The sequence below is a fragment of the Spodoptera frugiperda genome, chromosome 20 (assembly GCF_023101765.2).
Source record: "Spodoptera frugiperda isolate SF20-4 chromosome 20, AGI-APGP_CSIRO_Sfru_2.0, whole genome shotgun sequence".
In the NCBI taxonomy this organism is placed as follows: Eukaryota; Metazoa; Arthropoda; class Insecta; order Lepidoptera; family Noctuidae; genus Spodoptera; species Spodoptera frugiperda.
Window position 1 is genome coordinate 10,024,266 of NC_064231.1, and position 18,789 is coordinate 10,043,054.

At 39.4% G+C, this 18,789-nt stretch overlaps 2 protein-coding genes across 5 annotated transcripts; one reads left to right on the forward strand and one right to left on the reverse strand.

The window, feature by feature from the left end:
• Window positions 1-352: 352 nt before the first annotated feature.
• On the forward strand, window positions 353-9,966 carry LOC118282456 (importin-13). Of its 2 annotated transcripts, none has more exons than XM_050701377.1 (17): window positions 353-731; window positions 956-1,123; window positions 1,731-1,847; window positions 2,026-2,138; window positions 2,672-2,854; window positions 3,286-3,472; window positions 3,824-4,039; window positions 4,312-4,488; window positions 4,683-4,917; window positions 5,149-5,351; window positions 5,667-5,819; window positions 6,124-6,273; window positions 6,700-6,837; window positions 7,175-7,382; window positions 7,723-7,860; window positions 8,413-8,641; window positions 8,869-9,966. In XM_050701377.1, the coding sequence occupies exons 1-17, from the start codon at window positions 579-581 to the stop codon at window positions 8,987-8,989; spliced, it is 2,889 nt and encodes a 962-aa protein (XP_050557334.1). In that variant the 5' UTR covers window positions 353-578; the 3' UTR covers window positions 8,990-9,966. The 2 variants fall into 2 exon arrangements, with proteins under 2 accessions (XP_050557334.1, XP_050557335.1); XM_050701378.1 differs by having other exon boundaries at window positions 354-731; window positions 8,431-8,641.
• LOC118281700 (uncharacterized) lies at window positions 9,965-18,583 on the reverse strand. 3 transcript variants are annotated; one of them, XM_050701379.1, is made up of 14 exons: window positions 18,361-18,583; window positions 17,757-17,858; window positions 17,228-17,278; window positions 16,947-17,067; window positions 16,568-16,770; window positions 16,041-16,160; window positions 15,164-15,322; window positions 14,949-15,032; window positions 14,393-14,535; window positions 14,025-14,118; window positions 13,842-13,888; window positions 13,304-13,642; window positions 12,774-12,977; window positions 9,965-12,081 (listed from the first exon to the last, which is right to left on the reverse strand). In XM_050701379.1, the coding sequence occupies exons 1-14, from the start codon at window positions 18,422-18,424 to the stop codon at window positions 11,833-11,835; spliced, it is 1,980 nt and encodes a 659-aa protein (XP_050557336.1). In that variant the 5' UTR covers window positions 18,425-18,583; the 3' UTR covers window positions 9,965-11,832. The 3 variants fall into 3 exon arrangements, with proteins under 3 accessions (XP_050557336.1, XP_035458262.2, XP_050557337.1); XM_035602369.2 differs by having other exon boundaries at window positions 14,025-14,103; window positions 18,361-18,582; XM_050701380.1 differs by lacking the exon at window positions 17,228-17,278 and having other exon boundaries at window positions 18,361-18,580.
• Between the last annotated feature and the right edge of the window lie 206 nt (window positions 18,584-18,789).

Consider the following 18,789-nt stretch of genomic DNA (forward strand, 5'->3'; position numbering starts at 1 on the left):
AATGAACTAATTGATGTGAATAGAAAGTGGCAACACCGTGAAAATCTATCGATAATCATTATAGACGGGTATTTCTCGGGAATCTATCGAGTAATTATCCAAATAAGTTCTCGGTTTTTATCCATTTTGAATCATCATGATCAAGAACGAAAATAGGAACATTAGTATTTGGGATTAAATATTCAATACACTTTACTTTTGCATACTTAAATTTTATAAAATTTTCAATAACACTATATTTCTTTATTACACCATTCTTGGGTGACAGGATTTCACGAAAATTTTCTTTTTTGCGTCATTGCGTCATAAAAATACTGCTTAAAACGAAACTGCTTCAATTTCTACAGCTGACCTGTCAAGCTACTGTCGCAGCTGTCACTTCAGCCATTGATTGAGTGGATTGGGATAAGAAAATATTGCTTTCGGGCATTAATAATATATTGTATTTACTAGTGTTTACGCGCGTTAAGTGCGATAATGTTTCCTTGGTACTGGTTCTGTAAACAAAGTATGCGGTAGGAAGAAATTTTAGATAACTTTGTCGAATGTGGAGGTAAACTGTTCACCACAGCTAGAAAATGGAGTATTCACCACAAAATTTGGAATACGCTGTCTCTGTTTTCTATAATGGAGAGCAAAGTGAAAGAGCTAAAGCCCATGCCTGGCTCACAGCTGCGCAGAGGGTGCCTGAGGCTTGGAATTTTGTCTGGGAATTTCTTCAGCCAAGCAAGGTAAAAATATTTAATTTCTCTTCTGATGAGGAATTTAGTACTTTCTACAACCATATGTTTAGTTAACTTAAGTAGAAATAATTTTAGCGTAAGTTGTATCTGTACTAGTTAGTAGTTCCCTGATACATTCTAAACTGGAAGTAAAAATTTCAATTTTACTGTGTGTGACTATATTCAAATTCTTTAACAGACTTACAAGCCTTACCCATAGACTTTTGTTATAGGGAACCGAAATCCAATTCTATGCAGCTACAACACTGCACACAAAGATTCTTCGTTGCTGGAATGAGGTGCCACCAGAGAGCTATGAAGAGTTGAAAAACAAATTACTTGAGGCTGTGTTTACTTACTCAAAAGGACCTAAGATTGTAACCAATAGATTATGTATCAGTGTAAGTAACAATAACAATATTATATGAAATAGATTCAATGATGATGCGCTTGTGGAGGCCCGGCTTCAAAAACTTGAACACAGGCGCAAGGTCGCAAGTCTTTCCGTTTTTTACCGGATACATTTCGGAGAGTGTGCGGGGGAATTGCACAACTTGATTCCCCCTAGTCCTTTTCATCATCGAACCACAAGACAATCGGCGAGGCGTCACCGCTTCATGGTAGATATCCCACCCACTCGCACGAAGCGCTTCGCTTCAAGCTTCCTTGTGCGAACTGCTAGGGAGTGGAACTCCTTGCCGGAGTCTGTATTTCCTGATAGGTGCCCAAGAGTTCCTCTGCATGAACTGATGAATATCAGTTCACAAAACATCTTTTGTATCCAACATTGGCAGTTTTTTTGGGCCGTTACATGGATCCACACAAGACACAATGTGTTTTCTATTGTTGTCTTATATACAAGAGGTCAATAAACAAATATACATATTACACTTACTTACCAAAATAAACATACATCTGTATTTGGATAAAGTAGCCAAACTCAATTCTACACCCACAGCTTTGAGCTTCTATCCCTATGACATTCTGTTTACTTTATTTTTATTTCAGTTAGCAGCATTTATCTTACAACAAGGGACAGTAGATTTGGCAGCCATATTAAGCCCTCTGTCTACTCCAGAAAATACTGCACTATTATTAGAAGTACTTACTGTGATACCTGAAGAAGTAAGCAAACCATTTATATAAACATAGATATATTTATTAAAAATATTACCTTCTATCCTTACTATTATGGAACAACTATGAAATTTGGCCTTTAATTATTATATTTAGATCATTAGCGAAAATAATAATTGCAGTTATTTTATAACTGAATTAAATTAAATTAGTCTGTTGCTTACAGTACAACAGCATGACAATGGGATCCTCCCTGAGAACCAAGAACCGCATAGCCCTACAACAAGCTTGCCCTGCAGTTCTAGATGATATGTTGCGATGCTTACAGACTGTTTATAAGTAAGTTTTTGTTACGATGCCGCTTTTTGCGACTGATTTTTATTTTGATGTCTGTGTGGTAGATCATACATAAAACGTTAAACACATATATTTTATTTTCTTATGGAAACAAATAATTGCGACAATTTGAAATATCGCGGAACATCACTTTTGTGTATGTTTTATACTCAAAACTGACCTAGTTAGCTCCTAATCCTATACTTTGATTTGTTTCATTTAAGTATTGTTTTCTTAGACGACTAAATAAAAAAATACGTGTCTAATATTTTTTCATTACCTAACTGACAGACTAAATAGATTTTTCATTTTCATACCCTGTCATCATTCCTATAAAAACATTTGTAACAATTTAAGACTGGATTAATTTGCATTATCTTTGTTCTGTATAATTACGTCTTTTAAGACAGATAGTTATAAAATAATTGCAATGGAACAAACATTTATAAATAATTACGCCTATATTCCCTAATACAAGAGTAGGTAAGTAGGTGCATGTATCAAAATGTTACCATTCTGAATATTGGTTACTCCAGCCCAGAGTACACTAAAGAGGCTCCATCAGAGGAGACGGTGCAGAACTGGGTGACGGTGGCGACGTGCGCGTGTAGCTGGCTGACGCTGGGCGGGGAGGACGCGGCCGAGCACCCGCGCGGCTCGCTGCCCGACCGCATGCCGCTCTGTCGCGCCTTACTGGCCGTCGTGCAGCTACTCTCCACGTTAGTATACACACATAGAGCTAGTTCACACATGACGGGACCCGCGCGATTTCAGAATCGCATGGAAATCGCGCGAGTCTTATTTGTATGAGTTATTAAGTAATCGTTCTGACATAACCGCGCTGTTCCCGCACCGTCCCGCGCGGTTCCCGCATGTCTGAACTAGCTCTTATTAGGTCCTAACAAATACTAGAGTAATTATTTACCTATTTGTAAACTACCTAACAAGTAAGGTAGACATATAGGGATAAGAAAGGATAGTTTCTGCGGGTGAACTATGGACTATGCTTGTATGAGAAATAAAATCTGTTCAAAAATTTTTTTAAAAGTCCTTCCTTCTAAGTCTATCTTTTACTTTGTAGCAGCAACATAAGTTGTTTATGATATTTAAAGAGTTTGAATTAACTTTATAGTCGTGAAATATATTACAGCTGGAACTCAGTGGTAAGTGACTCAGCCCTGGACGCGTGCGAGGCGTGCCTGTCGGGCGTCCGCGCGGCGGCCAGTACGTCGGCGTCGGCGCGCTACCCAGAGTCCGCGCTGCAGCTACTGGCGCACCTCGCCGCGCTCACCGCGCCACTCATGGCCAGGGACAATGTGCCCAACTCTGTTAATGAGGTAAAAAATATTTCTACACAATAAATTACATGCCATTATACTTAATCTGAGGGGCAGTGCTGGCGTTAGGGGGGGGGGGCGATGGCAGACAAATTCAGGGGGCGCCAAAAAAATTAAAAACTACTACTAACACTTGATAATGCTTCCCTCAAGTGGGCGCCACAATATTTTCGCCCGGGGTGTCAGTGGCCCTCACGCCGACGCTGCTGAGGGTGGCCCATCCCCGAATCTCCCTATCCTCAAACCCCCAAAAGGCCGACAACGCCTCGGGTGTCTATATGAGCGGTACTATTGCTTACCATCAGGTGCTTTCCCGGTATCAGATGAAAAAACAAAGTATATTTTCCTTAGGAGCTCTTGTCAGCCCTGTTAACATGCTGCGTGGCAGTGGGCGAGTGCCACGCGCATACCCTAGTGACGGCGGCAGAAAGTGCAGAGGATACAGAGACCACACGCGGCGCCCGCCAGGTCATTGAACTCGTACTTGCGGCGCAGGCCGCGCCCGGGCACTACCCCATACATGAGACTCGGTCCAACCTTACCTTCGGCTTCTGGTATACGCTACAGGTAATTTTTGTTTCTGAATAGTTAATGTACAAAAAATGTGGCACTTATGATAAAATTATAAGTTTTTTGTCATTACTAGTGAAATCAGAATTTTATTATACTATTAATTTTATCTTTAACCCTTCACACCTATGCTGTGTTAGCTATGATTTTGTTAGTTTAATCAAAGGTCAGTTAAAATGAAAAATATCTAAAATGTTGTACAGGGTGTCACAGAATACGAGTGCGTTTTATTTTCTGCATTTTGTATAATCTTGTATATTTTTATCTAGGATGAACTACTAAACCTGATGGACAGGACGAACGACATCCACCAAGTGTGGAAGCAGGTGTTCTCGCGGCTGCTAGAGACGTTAATCACAAAGTCTATCGCAGCCCCCGACGCCGACCTCTGCAAGGATGATCTCGAGCTACTACGGTGCTACCGACAAGATACTGCAGACTCTGTGGTATGTAATAACATTTTTGCTTACAGTAATGTGCGGTAATAAATAAACAGTATGTGAGGACAGTCTTTTCGCTTTTTACGTGCGCTAATAGTATGCCATTTGCACTGTCATTCGCGGTTAAATCGACCCGCCTGGTCGTATGCTTGCGCCTTAATGTTGTACAAGAAGATTCTCAGTCGACGTATGTATGGCAGATGTACTGCTACGGCGTGCTGGGCGAGTGGTGCTGGAGCATAGTGGAGCGCAGCTACAGCGGCGCGGGCAGCGAGGCGGCGCGCGAGGCGGCGCTGCACGTGTTCGCGGCGCTGGCCGACGCCGCGCCCGCGCAGCGCGCGCCGCCCGCGCTGCTGCAGCTGCTGCACCACGCGCTGCACGCCGCGCACTCCGCCACCGCCAAGCCCATGCTCAGTACTGCACTTGATTGTCTCGGTAAGTTCACTAGTGTATTCGAGTTCTTGCAGGGGTGATTGGAGCTCTGTTAACATTACTTATATGACAAAACACAATATTATTTCACACTACTTTTTTATGATGCTTGTCAAGCATCAGGCTTACCGTGGCATAGCTCTCGTACGTAAAAAATGTTAGCGTTTATTTTCGTCCACACTGATTTTGGATATTGTCGATAATGTAGTATATAACATGTTCGGTTGAGTACAGGCGGGTACGCGACGTGGGTGGGGTCGGTGGCGAGTGTGTCTGCGGACGCGGCGCTTGCGTCGCTGGGGCGCGAGTGCGTGCGCGCTGCGGGCGCGGCGCTGGCCCGCTGCCCGCCCGCCGCCGCGCTGGCGCTGCGCAAGCTGGCCGCCGACTGCAGCGGGCCCGCCGCCGCACTCGCGCCCGACATCGTGCAGGCCGCACAGGTAACTACGGCACTAACACTTCATCTGAATTATCCATCCACTACCATATAATTATTATTATTATATCTTTTTTTTTGAGGGGGGAAAATCATCTAATGACTTTTCTCGCCCTGGGCGAGGCGAGAGAGAGTGTCAGACTCTTACTGACTAAAAACCACCCCGTTTCTCCTCCTGCTTTTCGAACCGGAGCCCCGGTAAACCCGCTAGGTAGTCCGCAGCTCCGGATCAGAATTATTATTATATCTAGAAAATATAATTGAGAATGCAAGACAACATTGTTTTCTTTGAAAATGTATTAACAATGGAGTGGTGCAGTCGTTCCAGGGCAGTGGCAGTAAGTCGGACGCGTGGGTCCGGCGGCAGCTGGTGGCGGCGGCGGGCGCGTCGCTGGCGGCGGCCGAGCTGCGGGACGCGGCGCCGCTACTGCAGCCCCTCGCGCGCGCGCTGCACGCAGACCTCGTCGCACAGGTCCGAACTAACTGCTATTTATTTACTTTTCATTCTGACTGCCTTTGTCGAGTGATTCTAAAGCAGTCGTGCTTTTGATTGTTTGACCAACGAAGTGGTATATTTTCGGTTTCTGAAAGTTCTCCGTAGTACTAACCTAACACAAAAAACAGCTGTTTTGTTCACAAGTGACTCATAAATTACTTACTCGATTATGTGGAAGGTGAATATTTTCTCATTTATGAATGTCCGAAAACAAAAATTTTTGGCGATGCGTCGTCGCCAAGCAATGTTTTCGCTTGGGTAAACCTGTGTGTGTGCGCAGGCGCAGTCCCCCTTGGGGGGCGCGAGTGCGGCGGAGTGCAGCGCGGCGCTGATGGGGTCGCTGGCGGCGGCCGGCCCGCTCGCCGCCGACCTGTTCCGCGTACTGGCGCCCGCACTGCCGCCCTACGCCAGCAATGCCGCGCTCGTAGAGGTCACTATTTCTATTTGTTAAACAAACATTTTTAACTACAGTAAAACGGGGTGAATAGGGATCGAGAGGTAAATAGGGACAGAAGAGGGGTGAATAGATACTATGAAGAATTTCCCTATACCTATTCACCTCTCTTCTGTCCCTATTCATCTTTCGATCCCTATTCACCCCGTTTTACGGTATTTCATCTGTTACTATTTTCTTTTAAGTTCTTGATAAATATTTTAATATAAAACTAATTTAAAGCGAATGCTAAGACGATAATGGAACCATCTACTAAGCAAAGGAATTATGGAAAACCTGTCTCTTAACCATAATCAGTCTTTGATCAATCGTGATTTTGATGACAAATACTAGTCATCATGACAGGAAAGAATAAAATTGGAATAAATTAAACTTTTAACCTATTTCATCTTCATCCCACAGTCCCTGTTCCACATACTGAAGCAGACGGTGTCGTCTCTAATATCCGAGCTGATGCCGGTGGTGGCGGACGTGGCGGAGCTACTCCTCGCCGGCTTCAACACCTGCCCCTGTGCCTCGGGACTCGATGTCGTTAAACTGGTAAACTATAAGCTATAAGTGTTATAAGTAAGATAAATCATAAGCTTTTTATCAAGTAACATGGAAACATGTTTTGTTATGTATTTTACTGGCTTGTAGGTGAGTTTTTACTAGCTTTACTGACGAGTATGGGTCCCCAGTTTTCGGAATCCGGCTAATTATTGCCATTTTCAAATGATCTTAGTACAAGTTAAGAAGTCTTGATTATCTAGTATGAGATATTGATCGACACTAAGTGTGATATTTTTTCTTTCTACTTATCCTGTCGGCGTCTCGTTTCACGTTTAGTCATATTATTTTACCATATACAAAAAATGTGTTAATATTTTTATGTCAGATGGTGATGAGCGTGGGTGAGGAATGGCCGGGATGTCGCAACGTGCTACGAGCGAGCGTGGCCCCCACGGCGCGACTACTGACGCAGGAGCCCGGCGTGCGCCCCGATGTTACGGAGGGACTGTTCTCTCTACTACAGACTCTCACCAAGAAGAGGCCGCAGTATATAGACTGGATCGACGACATGCTACTCAATCTTATTGAACTAGGTTTGTTGCTTGTTTTACTGTTAATATATTTAGTAGAGAAGTTCCCTAATGTAAATAATGTCGGTCAGAGGTTCCTAATGTGAATGACTCTGGAAAGAGGTTATAGAGCTTAAAGGTTTGATTGTGCAAAATACGATTGGTTAAGTTTTGGTACATATTCAAAGTATCCATTTTGACTGAAAAGCTACTCTCAGTAGTTGTATTTCAGAGTTATAACGTACTCAAGTTAGTGCACTGATGTTGCGAAAGCAAACAAATTTAAATTATGTAGCGTTTAAGAAAGAATGTTACCCCGTTTTGGTGCAATGTAAGGTTAATGGTGTTATAATGTCGCGTACAGCGCTGTGTTCGGTCCGCGTGTGGGAGGCGGGCGGTGCGCGCGCGGCGTGCGGGTGGCTGAGCGCGCTGGCGGCGGCGCGCGCGCACGCGCTGCAGCCCTACGCGCCCGCACTCACCGCCACCGCGCTGCTCTGCATTGGTAAGCCGAGTCATAACATCTGCTGCCGAGCTGGCTTCTTCATCCTTGTTTTGTTTTTTACCTTTTTTATTTCGACAAACCCTAATTCATTTATGTTAAATTAATTGAAAATAACGGCCCGCACACGTCAGTTATTGAATTTTGAATGTAATCGCCTGAAACACAGGACTACCTAGTTCAGGCAAATTACTGTAATATGTGTGTTTATTTTAAGGAATATGCTATATTTAAGTACATTGTGACTAAGTTTTGGAAATAAACTATTTATTTATTTATTTATTAAGCTCTACTAGTTTCAAGTCACAAGTGAACTCTTACACTATACACTTACACTATAAGTGGCATTTGTTTGCATGACGTAGACGTCGTTATTTTTAATTAAAACAAAATGCATGTCCACCTGAATAGATATTTGGTTTGACAGTGTCATTATTATTTTCTATAAGAAGTACCTCTATTAATTCCTTTCCTGGACACTGTTACTTTACGAATTGCTTGATTTAATACAATTTTGTCAACATGTACTGGACTCTATTTAATTAATAAAATCAGGCTGTGTATCTGTACCAGGCGGAATGACGCCTCGAAATCAAATCGAGCCGTTAGCGGATTTGTTGTTATCTTTGAACCGAGCGACGTGGAAAGAGGCGGGGCAAGGGACGGAGGCGGGGCAGGGGGCGGGGCTAGCGACGTGGCTGCGCAACGCATTGGCTGTGCCGGACTTCCCCACCCACCACGCTACCGACCCACACAAGCACAAGTTCATACAGTCCGTCATCAAGTATGTACCCATACTACTTTTACTAGAATAGTATACACGTAATACCAGTATTGTACTATAACCCCTTTTGCATACAGCAAGATGCCTATAGTAACTTATAATTAGGATGCTTAAAGCAATAATACTTGCTAGAAAAATATTACAACTCAATTTAGTACCTCCTAAACTGGATTTGCACACCTAATTAGCACGAAACATTGTTATTTAACCCATATTTTTGTCACCAGGGAAAAGAGCAGTAAACGAAGAATATTGGAGTCTGTACAAGAGTTCTCGCTAGTATGCCGCGGCCTCGTGGACACGGAGTATGCACGACAGACCATCGCATCCAAACAACTGGTGGCGTAAACTATACACTGTCAAAACGTGGAGTATAAATATAAGGAGCACCATCTTGTTCGCAACAAATTCCATTAGGTACTTAATTGGTGTCACTACTGTAGCAAAATAACTGTTGTTACTTACGACTTTACTTACTGTCAGTTACTCAAAACAATCTTTTAGTGGACATAAATAAGGATGTTCCCGAAACTTTACCTAATTGTAAACGTACACGTATTTTTACTTATCTGACATCACGACTTACTTAATTTTATTGCTATCGGTGACGTAGCAATCTTTCAATCCTAAACTTAATTCAAATCTATTATTTTATCATTATCTACCTGAGGGACAAAATAGAATTTTAATTTTCACGTACCCACGTTGTTAAAATCTCATTGAATACCCATTTTTATTTATGAAATTATGTGGAGACTCCATAGTAGCACAAAAACCTTGCGCTCAAGCACTCTTGGCGTCACTCATTTTATTTACATTCATATTTTATACACAGAGGTAGTTTTTTGTACCTCTATACTTCATGGTAGTACGTTTTATTAAAATTAAATATATCATCTGGTATACCACGGTCTTCCCTTTTATACCTATTAGGATGCACTAAACTAGATATGTCACTTACGCCCGAATACTGAAATGTTACTCAATTTTAGGTTGTACTTCAATATATTGGTATCTCTGACGTTTAATAAAGTATTTGTAGTGATAGAAATACTTTTAAGTGTCTTGAAATTTAGGGGCGTTTGAGTATTTGAATTTGAACATTGGATACCTCCATTCAATATCTTTGCAACGTTTTTCTATCGCTTTTGATGATTAGAACAAACAATAATTGCAATCAAATTTACATATTATGTACATAATATTATATATTACGTGTTATTAACAATATTGACATTGTAAATAATACATAAAAACGTGATATCATCTGTATATAGTCGTTATGAATTACTTTATAGTGAATGAAAATAAAAGTATTAAGAATATTTTTATGTTTTATGTTTATTTTAGAATAATAATTAAGTTTATAAAATACTATCGGACAATATTCCCGCTTACGCTAACAATTTATAAATAACGTAAAAGAATATTTAATGTATTGATTTACATAATATGAAAATGCTTTATAACAATGATTTATATTCCCGTCCTAGACGATGTGGTCTCTAAAAATTTAACAATAATTTAGCAATACAACAAGTAAGATGGAAGCTGAAATTATCATACGCCTATTCTTATTCCACGCGGTTGCCGTGTATCTGGCGGTAAATGTACAATGATCACCAAGACAACCAATCTGTCATTGGGTTTTCGACTTTATGGGTGTAGTAGCCAAACCATTGTACCTGAGAACTTATTTGTACGTATATACGGTTAGAAGTCGACTTGCACAGCAATATTAGTTGTACTTGTGACTTTCTATAAGATATGCGTCGCAGTCTGTATAACGCAGGTGATAATGATCATTGCTGTGTAAGCGGACTTGTAACTGACCGTACACATCGCCCCTAGTTACACGACAACTGCAATGTGTATAAAGGGCCTTACATTACTAAAATTGCCAGACAAAATACCTAAAGAAAGGCGGACAAATCTTTTTGACAAGACTGACAAGTCGGGACTATGTACAAAATAAGTCATGGAAATACTCACATGATTTTTATTCACGATGTTTGCTACTAAACGATAATTTCGAAATTATATTATAATTAAAATTATCGTTTCAGCCGGACCAAGGTGTATAAAGCCGAAACTGACCGGCTAATAAGATCTGGCTTAATATACAACTAACACTATATTATATATCAACACTGAGCAATATACAACTATGATGAATAATAATAATTAATTAGATCTAACAATTATTAGAGATTGTATACTATGTGTTCATGAACACTGATCCTAAGTGTGCCACTAGATTTTGGGATTTACTCAATATAATAGCTTTATAAAGGACAAATTAGCGTTATCAGATTATGGTAAGAGCGTTTTACCATGCTGAAGGATAGAAATAGACATTTCTACTTCTATGGAAGTAACTATTTTTACATTTTTGAAAACCTATAGAAGTATGAAAGGATTATATATGTGACTGCCACGGTCGAGCTAACGACGACGTGAAAAGCAAGTTCGCACTAATCTCACACCTAACCGTAGCGATCAAAGCTTAACCAATTATTGTTCGTACGACACTAGAGTAAATCCCAATATACACAAAAGTGGATTTATTCTCGAAATATGTCGTATTTGTGTAGGCTAGTATAACTATCAACAAGTTCCTACGTTGATATAAGTAGATAATTTTCTATTTTTTACCATAGTGAGATTGGCAGAAACTACAGAACATAACTACTAACATTCAATAAATGTGATTGTACCACTACACAACATTGAAAATCTGTTTATTTCTGGAAATAGCTATTTTCCCCACACATGCGAATGCGTGACTAACTGATCTATGCAATATGTGATGTAGATGTCAAAAATATAACATTACTAAATTACTATGAAAACTATCTAATTTAAAATTAGTATATCCTTTGAATAAAACTTAACTCAAATAAAAGTTATTACATATTAAAATGGAGACATCTAAAGGTCACATTTAAATTGCATAACAATAAATCACAGATTAAACACATAATTATCTTACAATATAACTAACTTCGTACAACCGTTGCTAAATTAGGAGCACATTTGCTCAGCATTATTACGTGGTGCGGTAAACTAGTACGCATTTTACAAATAGCGCAATATATGTTTCAACAATTAGCTTGTCTCACTCGCGTGGCATATTTGCACCTATCATAGCACGATTAGACTTATCCCTGTTAGATATTTACTCATATGATTTATGAATCAGAATCTTCTCTTAATTCCTGAGAGTTGGCAGCTGGGGCTGGTCTGATTTCGACATCGAAATCTAAAAACTTGTCAGGCTCGCAGTGTCTATTCTTGAAGCGAAGGAAGTTGAGTGCCTGGTCAAGTGTCAAGTGGAAGCAGTCCTGGCGGCTCACGTTTAGGGACGAGCTCTCGAGGTCGCTGTGTGTGGCTCGTTTGTACGTCACGCTTCGCGAGTTGTGCTGCCCCACTACGGACACCTATAGACAGATAATAATAGTTCAGATAAAGGACATGGCTAAACCAAAGTATGGACGTCGTAACCCGCACAAATAAATATTGTATAAATATGGTACCTAGCAATAAATAAAGCCGCATAATTAAAAATTAATATTTTGTAATTAAGAAAGTCCAGAAACTTGGCATATCTGCACAATCCTGAAAATAAAGTAGCGTAACTCCTACGTCAAACAACGTTACAAAAACTTCAAACTACATATAACATTGCTATGAACTTTTACCAAGGCGTGTTGATGTACCTGAGCCGAAAGTTATTAATATATGAGGTAGATAGGTAAACAATTATGCTTATACTAGATAATGAACACAAAGTAACCAAGGACATAAAAGATCATTCATTGAAAACTAATGTCCCTCCCTAGCTTGCAGTACTTCCGTGTTGTCATGTCAAACCACAACAGAAAAAAACCAATTATAAAACTTATTTTTTGTTAATTTTTGTTCACCAAGTTATAAGAATTGGTTAAACATTAAATAATTCATGAGTGAATATTTAAATGATACGGGTAAGCGTGAAATTCGTATTCGTGTTAATTTATGCCTGGGTCAGTCATTTAGCCATCTCCTTTGTAAGTTAACTCATCAGATAAAAGGGTTCAGAAGTATTTTATTATAATAACGTAGTTTGTATCGGTAATGTAAATAAATGTACCTCATAAATGTAATGTTTAGCCTTGCGCTTGGGCCCGATGTACGAGACGTACACGATGACTCCCCACGTACGGATATCAACATCGACGCGCAGGTGGAAGAACTGGTCCAGCGCCATGATCAGCCATGTGTCGTGCTGCTCCGAGTTTACCTTCATTGAGAACTTGTGCTTCGCTCCTATCTTCAAAATGGGCAAGTGCTTACACTGAAAACGATGGTAGCCTGATTAATATACATAGTTTTAATTATAGAAAACAGTAGATTATATTATTTGTAAAGTCAACTTCAACGTCAACAAGGAAAAAGACCAAGGGGCAGGAGTCCGATACGTTGGTCGGACCAATCTGCGACGCCATCCACATCGCCGAAGATAGAACAGCATGGCGAAATATAGTTAACCAGAGAGTTATTCGTCGGGGTCACGACCCTCAGCATTGAGGATAAACGACGCAAGGAGGAGGAGGAAAGTCAATTTATATATTAATTTCCTTGCTGGAAAACTGGTAGCTATGGATCAGTGATGTAGTGTACCTGGAAGTGGTGCGCGAGGTCGTGGTGCGCCAGCGGGGGATGGCGTGCGCAGGGCGGCGCGGGGCAGTGGTAGCGGCGCGCGCCGCAGGAGGCCTCGTGCGGCGCGCGGCGGCGCAGGCGCACCTCGCGGCCGCAGCCGTGGCGGCACGGGTAGCGCAGCATGTCGGCCACGCCCTCCATGGCGCGGTTGCGCACGGACGAGAACGCCGTGCGGCACACCGGGCACGACGCCAGGCGCGCGCGGCACCTACTACACACTAAGTGGCCCCGCCGGCACTGCGACATCGGGGGCTCCATCCACTCCAGGCACACCGGGCACTCCAGCAGACGCAGCAGGCTCTAACACACATACACTTATTTAATGCCATCGGGAACCAACCCTCTGTACCATAAACACAAAACAGTTTCGAAATAATCATGCATACTTAAAGACTATAAAATCATTACAAGATTGAAACTGATTATTTAAAAGTTTCTCGATATTAATGTAATAGTATATATAGCAAATATTTTTATTATAAATTCAACAAACACTCACTTGATTGAACTCTTGTACAGAGAAGGGCTCTCCATTCTCATCACTTGCTGCAAAATAAATATTTTTTAACAAAAAACTAAGTAAATTTTGACAGCTGAAAAAATTGGCCTAATAGACTAACAAAACATCGTAAATTCAAATTATGTTCATCATTATTCTTAGTTTTATTAATTGTCAACTTACCATCCCTCTTCCTCTTGACTCCTTGGAATGAGGACTGTGATTGTGCAGCCTCAGTGTTCTCATCAGAGTTTGTGGCCACCTGAGAAGCAAACAACTGCACTTGTTACTTATATTATGCTCGAATTGTGAAAAAAGCCAAGTTGTTTTATGACATAGGGCATAGATTGGGCCTCCAGAAACCCGTCCACTAACAAAGCAAAACACAAAGCAAGAGTTGCTTCACGCCGATTTTCTGTGAGGCCGTATATCACTCCAGTCGAGTCGACACATTCGTGCCATATTTTATGGCTCTCAGGCCCTTCATATTATTGTGTTAGGATCAGAACCCGGAAGGCAGTGTAGTAATTTGAGTATGTGAGTAGACTTACAGCGTTGTTGTCGTCGTTAGCATGTGTCTCCGCGGCGTCAGGTTCGATGTCCGTGGCGGGCACCACCTCGGGCTCGTCCGGAGCATCCACCTCGACGATCTCCTCTTCCAGGGTTATAGCGCCGCCAGTGTCGTGCGCTGGAGCTGATACGTGATATCATAATCAGTTATAGGGATGTACTTAGACAAAATCTCCACAGGATAAGTTTGTGAGTTTATGAATAGCAAAGTTTAATAGGCTCAAAATTTATTTTATTTAAAACACTTCATACTTATTCTCTTAGTTTGATATAATGCTAATATAATCATCCATTGGTAAAAGCATAGTTGTATATAGATAGTGGGAAGCTGCAAGAAAACAAGTTAACAGAGGTTGAAGCTTACTTCTAAATAATGCCATAAAATAGCGAAGAAACATTAATATTACATCCTTATATCCAAATTACAAGTAATGTTATATAAGCAAATAAAATATGTATTATGGAAATCAAAGGATTATTGAAATACACGTTATTTATTCTAGCTAGTGTTTGTACAATTTATTGTAGGAATCTTACCTTGGACATTTTCTTCATCAGCATTATTCTCATTCTCATCAGGTTGTTCTGGAGCTGCTGGTGCGTCTTGGACAGCTTCTACCTCTACATAATAAATAAACATACATTAATTAAGTTCATTAACTACTAGAAAAAAATAAACGACAAAATTAAATGGTTAATTCTTTAATTTAATTGTTAATTCTTTTAATAGTATAATGATATTTTGTACATACCTTCATCAGATTGATCAACATTGACGAAGTGGTCTTGTTCAGGCGCGGTCGGACTAGTGTCTAGGTCTGACGGGACGCTGGAGCGAGCTGGCAGCGTGCGGTAACGGCTTTGGGATGGCTGAGGATCACCTCCACTCACTGCTTCAGAAGTACTGCTCACTGTACATAAAAAATAAAAACAAAATTTACATTACACTGACAGACAGTGACAGTCCACTCCTAGACTATAATGGCCCTCCTTCAAATGGAGGTTTTTGCCATAATCCCACATCTACCAGACAGATTTGAGAACGCAGTTCACAGAATTATACAATGTGATAGGGGTGAGACTTCTAACCCGTTAAGACTGAGTACTACATCTAATTTTATCGATAAAAGCCGGGGGTCGAAGGGGTCGAATCCCCTCCCCCTAAAAAATATGACATTTTAATATTTTTTTTACTTTTTTTGATATCATAGGTCGTATGCGTCGTAGAAACAAAAAAAAAACGACAAACGGTAGCTAATAACCTTAGCTAACTAATTCATTACTATTTTCATATGTTTGATAATGTTTTGGTGAGAAAAAAAAAATCATTTGTGAATTATTTTTACCGAAAAAATCACAATTTTTCAATATTTTCAATTAGGGGTTTTGTCGATAAAATTAGATGTAGTACTCAGCCTTAACGGGTTAGAAGTCCCACCCCTATCACATTGTATAAAGAGTGTTACAGCTCAGTCACAGGAGTCTCAGGATCTCTGTCAAATAAAATTTCTGTCAGCATCTCTACATGGAGATTATGGCAAACCTTTTGTAGAGTAGGTCCACAGTCCAGCTGTGGATTCTCACAGGCGTTTGATAATGAAGATATAGAATGTTAATTATTTCACAAACCAGTCCTGTAAATCCGTCCAACTTGTGGACGAATGCAGCAGTGAGTTCTGGACCTGGAGGGCTCTGTCGGCATCGACGGAGTGAACAACGGACTGCGGGATGGCCCTCCGCTACCCAAACCTATTATAAATAATACCATACTGAAAAATGTCAACAACAAATAATGTTTGTTTGTTTATAATACATTTAAAAACTAAGTAATGAAAATCCAGAAATTATAAGGAAGTGAAATACTGTCGTAAAAAATACCAATTGTCTATTGAACATCAATAAGCAAATCTAGACTAATATTATACACCTGGAAAGTTAGAATGCGCGCATCTCCATAAGTACAGGTTCAAATTATTACATATTTTTGAGATGAATTAGTTTTTTATTGAGGTAGCCTATACGCTATAAAACATCACGCCATGAAAACTAGTTTTCTCTTGTTACTGGTGAGACATTTTTTTTAGAAAATATTTAAATATGTGTAAATTAAATAAATAGATTTATAATATTATGAAAATATAAAAATAGATACTGACGCCGTGAGGTTGTTGGATGTAGACCTGTTTTGTAGGCTGTGTAGTCCTGTAGACTGCGGGTGAGCTTCTTGAAGGCCAGTATGCGCTGTATGTCCGCGGCGGACGTCGTACGCTCGGCTCGCCGCGACTCCCGCAAGTCGGAGCGGGAGGGGACTGACGGCCGCGACACGTACGTCACAGGCATGTCACACGGTAACCTAGGACTATATCAACAAAACATTAAAAAAATTATATTTTTTTATATTATCACATCATAAAATTAATTTATTATTATAATTACTATTTTGTTAAATGTCTTACATAATAATTAAGCCTAACTTTTGTACCATCACCCTTTTGGATTAAATCAAATAAAATTAACACAAATGAAGTATATTACCGGCTGGTTCCAACATTTGAAGGTCTTGGTGTGTTATTGATGATAGACCAGAACAACGCATGGTCTAGTTTAGCTTGTTGCTTCCGGGCTGTTCCAGGTGAATGCGATGCTTGTTGTGAAACTAGTAAAAAAATTAGAAAAATTAAAATGATATATACAATATAAATAACATCTGCGGACATAAAAATGTACATAATTGCCAGAAATACAAGCCTGCCTCTCAAACTACTTTGAATATAAATACATAGTACACTAGTCAGAGTAATTAACCAAATACCTACCAGATGTTTGGTGGGGCTGACTCCCGGTTGGGTCTGTCCACCATGCATCATCTACAGATGATCAACGAAATAACTGATGAAATACAATTCATCATTCTTGATTTTTTTTTTTATTTTTAATAAAGAATTTTATATGGTTGTCATAAATAAAGTATGGATGTTATATTTTTTTTTTAATTGTGAGTACATGTTATTTCTTGTTTACACAATTTGCAGTTATAACCAGTACATGGCATGTTGGTATATTGACTTCAACAAGTACTGTGTGTGCTACCAATAAACAGTCCTACCCGAAAAGAGAAATTAAATTAACAACCAATGCTTTATACTTTTCATAAACAAAGGTAGATTTAAATTTACTCAAGACTATATTTCAGTGGCCAGAAGGACAGTATTTTCATTGTTTAATATATTAAAACAATAAAGTGGAAAATTAATAAAGTGTCAAACTTTATAGAAATTTGACATTCTAATATATTTTACTTTTATGATCAAAGACAAAATATTATTAGATATAACAGGTAGTTACCATTTCCACTGCTAGTTCCGGGCATATCAGCCACACTAGGTCGAGGCTCATCTGCTTGTCTACGTAACACCTGCAGAGGTTGTGATGGAGTATCTTCATCATCTGTTAATATATCATTAAATGTATAATCTTAAATGTTTAATTTAAACCATAATAGTTATGATGCTATACCTTTGAGCAAAGGTGAATTTATGAATCTAAGTGAAGGTGAAAATAAGTGATATTGGTATAGTATTTTTCGCAACAGCAATAATTATGGTATATGTTCTTTATAAACAATAAATATTAATTGTTGTTCATGATTCAAACTCTTACTCTAATCACCATTTCATCATTAAGAAAAAGAAATAAAACAGCCGCTTACGCCTCTTATCAATGTTTTGTAAATGTATGTAGGTACCACAACGCAGTTTTACAATAACATTGTCATGGTCATTATTTTTAAACAGTTATTATATGATCGAGGCGTAATAATAACAAGAAATTAAAGGTATACAAATAGTATATCATTGGCAGAGTAATACCATTCAATAAATAAAACTCTCCAGAGGTCTTAGAATTGTATACAAGTGCATAATATTTAATTATAGTACTAGTACGGTACCTGAACTCCATGGATATTCCGATATTCCCAGGGATTTCTTGAGATTTTCTTTTCTACTGCCCATTTTAAGCGATATATATTACAATAACATTAGCCAACATTAAGTTGCTAAGAGTACGGTAAACTATAATCACCTTTTTTTCATAAATTTAATACAAGACACTAGACAGTAGACAGACACAAATAAAACCTTTCACAATGAAATGAATGACATAAGCAAGGAAACAACTGACAATGACAGTTGCCAAGAACATCTCTGGCACTGAAGTCTATGAAGTAATAAAAAATTTGATGGTTTTTTGTTACTATTACCATGCCATCAAAAAAATTAAGATAATTAACGACAAAGTAATTAAAGCACATCTCTATATTAACGACAAAGTAATTATCGGCTTCTAGTCACATACTTAAAAAATAACAATTATTTTT

Bases quoted from the DNA above. Each gene is read 5' to 3' on its own strand.
- LOC118282456 (XM_050701377.1), top strand. From the start codon at position 579: ATGGAGTATTCACCACAAAATTTGGAATACGCTGTCTCTGTTTTCTAT. The intron at 2,855-3,285 runs GTTAGTATACAC...AATATATTACAG, and splicing joins GTCGTGCAGCTACTCTCCAC to CTGGAACTCAGTGGTAAGTG. The intron at 4,489-4,682 runs GTATGTAATAAC...TATGTATGGCAG, and splicing joins AAGATACTGCAGACTCTGTG to ATGTACTGCTACGGCGTGCT.
- LOC118281700 (XM_050701379.1), bottom strand. From the start codon at position 18,424: ATGGGCAGTAGAAAAGAAAATCTCAAGAAATCCCTGGGAATATCGGAA. The intron at 14,119-14,392 runs GTAAGTCTACTC...TAACAAGTGCAG, and splicing joins CTAACGACGACAACAACGCT to TTGTTTGCTTCTCAGGTGGC. The intron at 12,978-13,303 runs GTACACTACATC...CATCGTTTTCAG, and splicing joins ACCTCGCGCACCACTTCCAG to TGTAAGCACTTGCCCATTTT.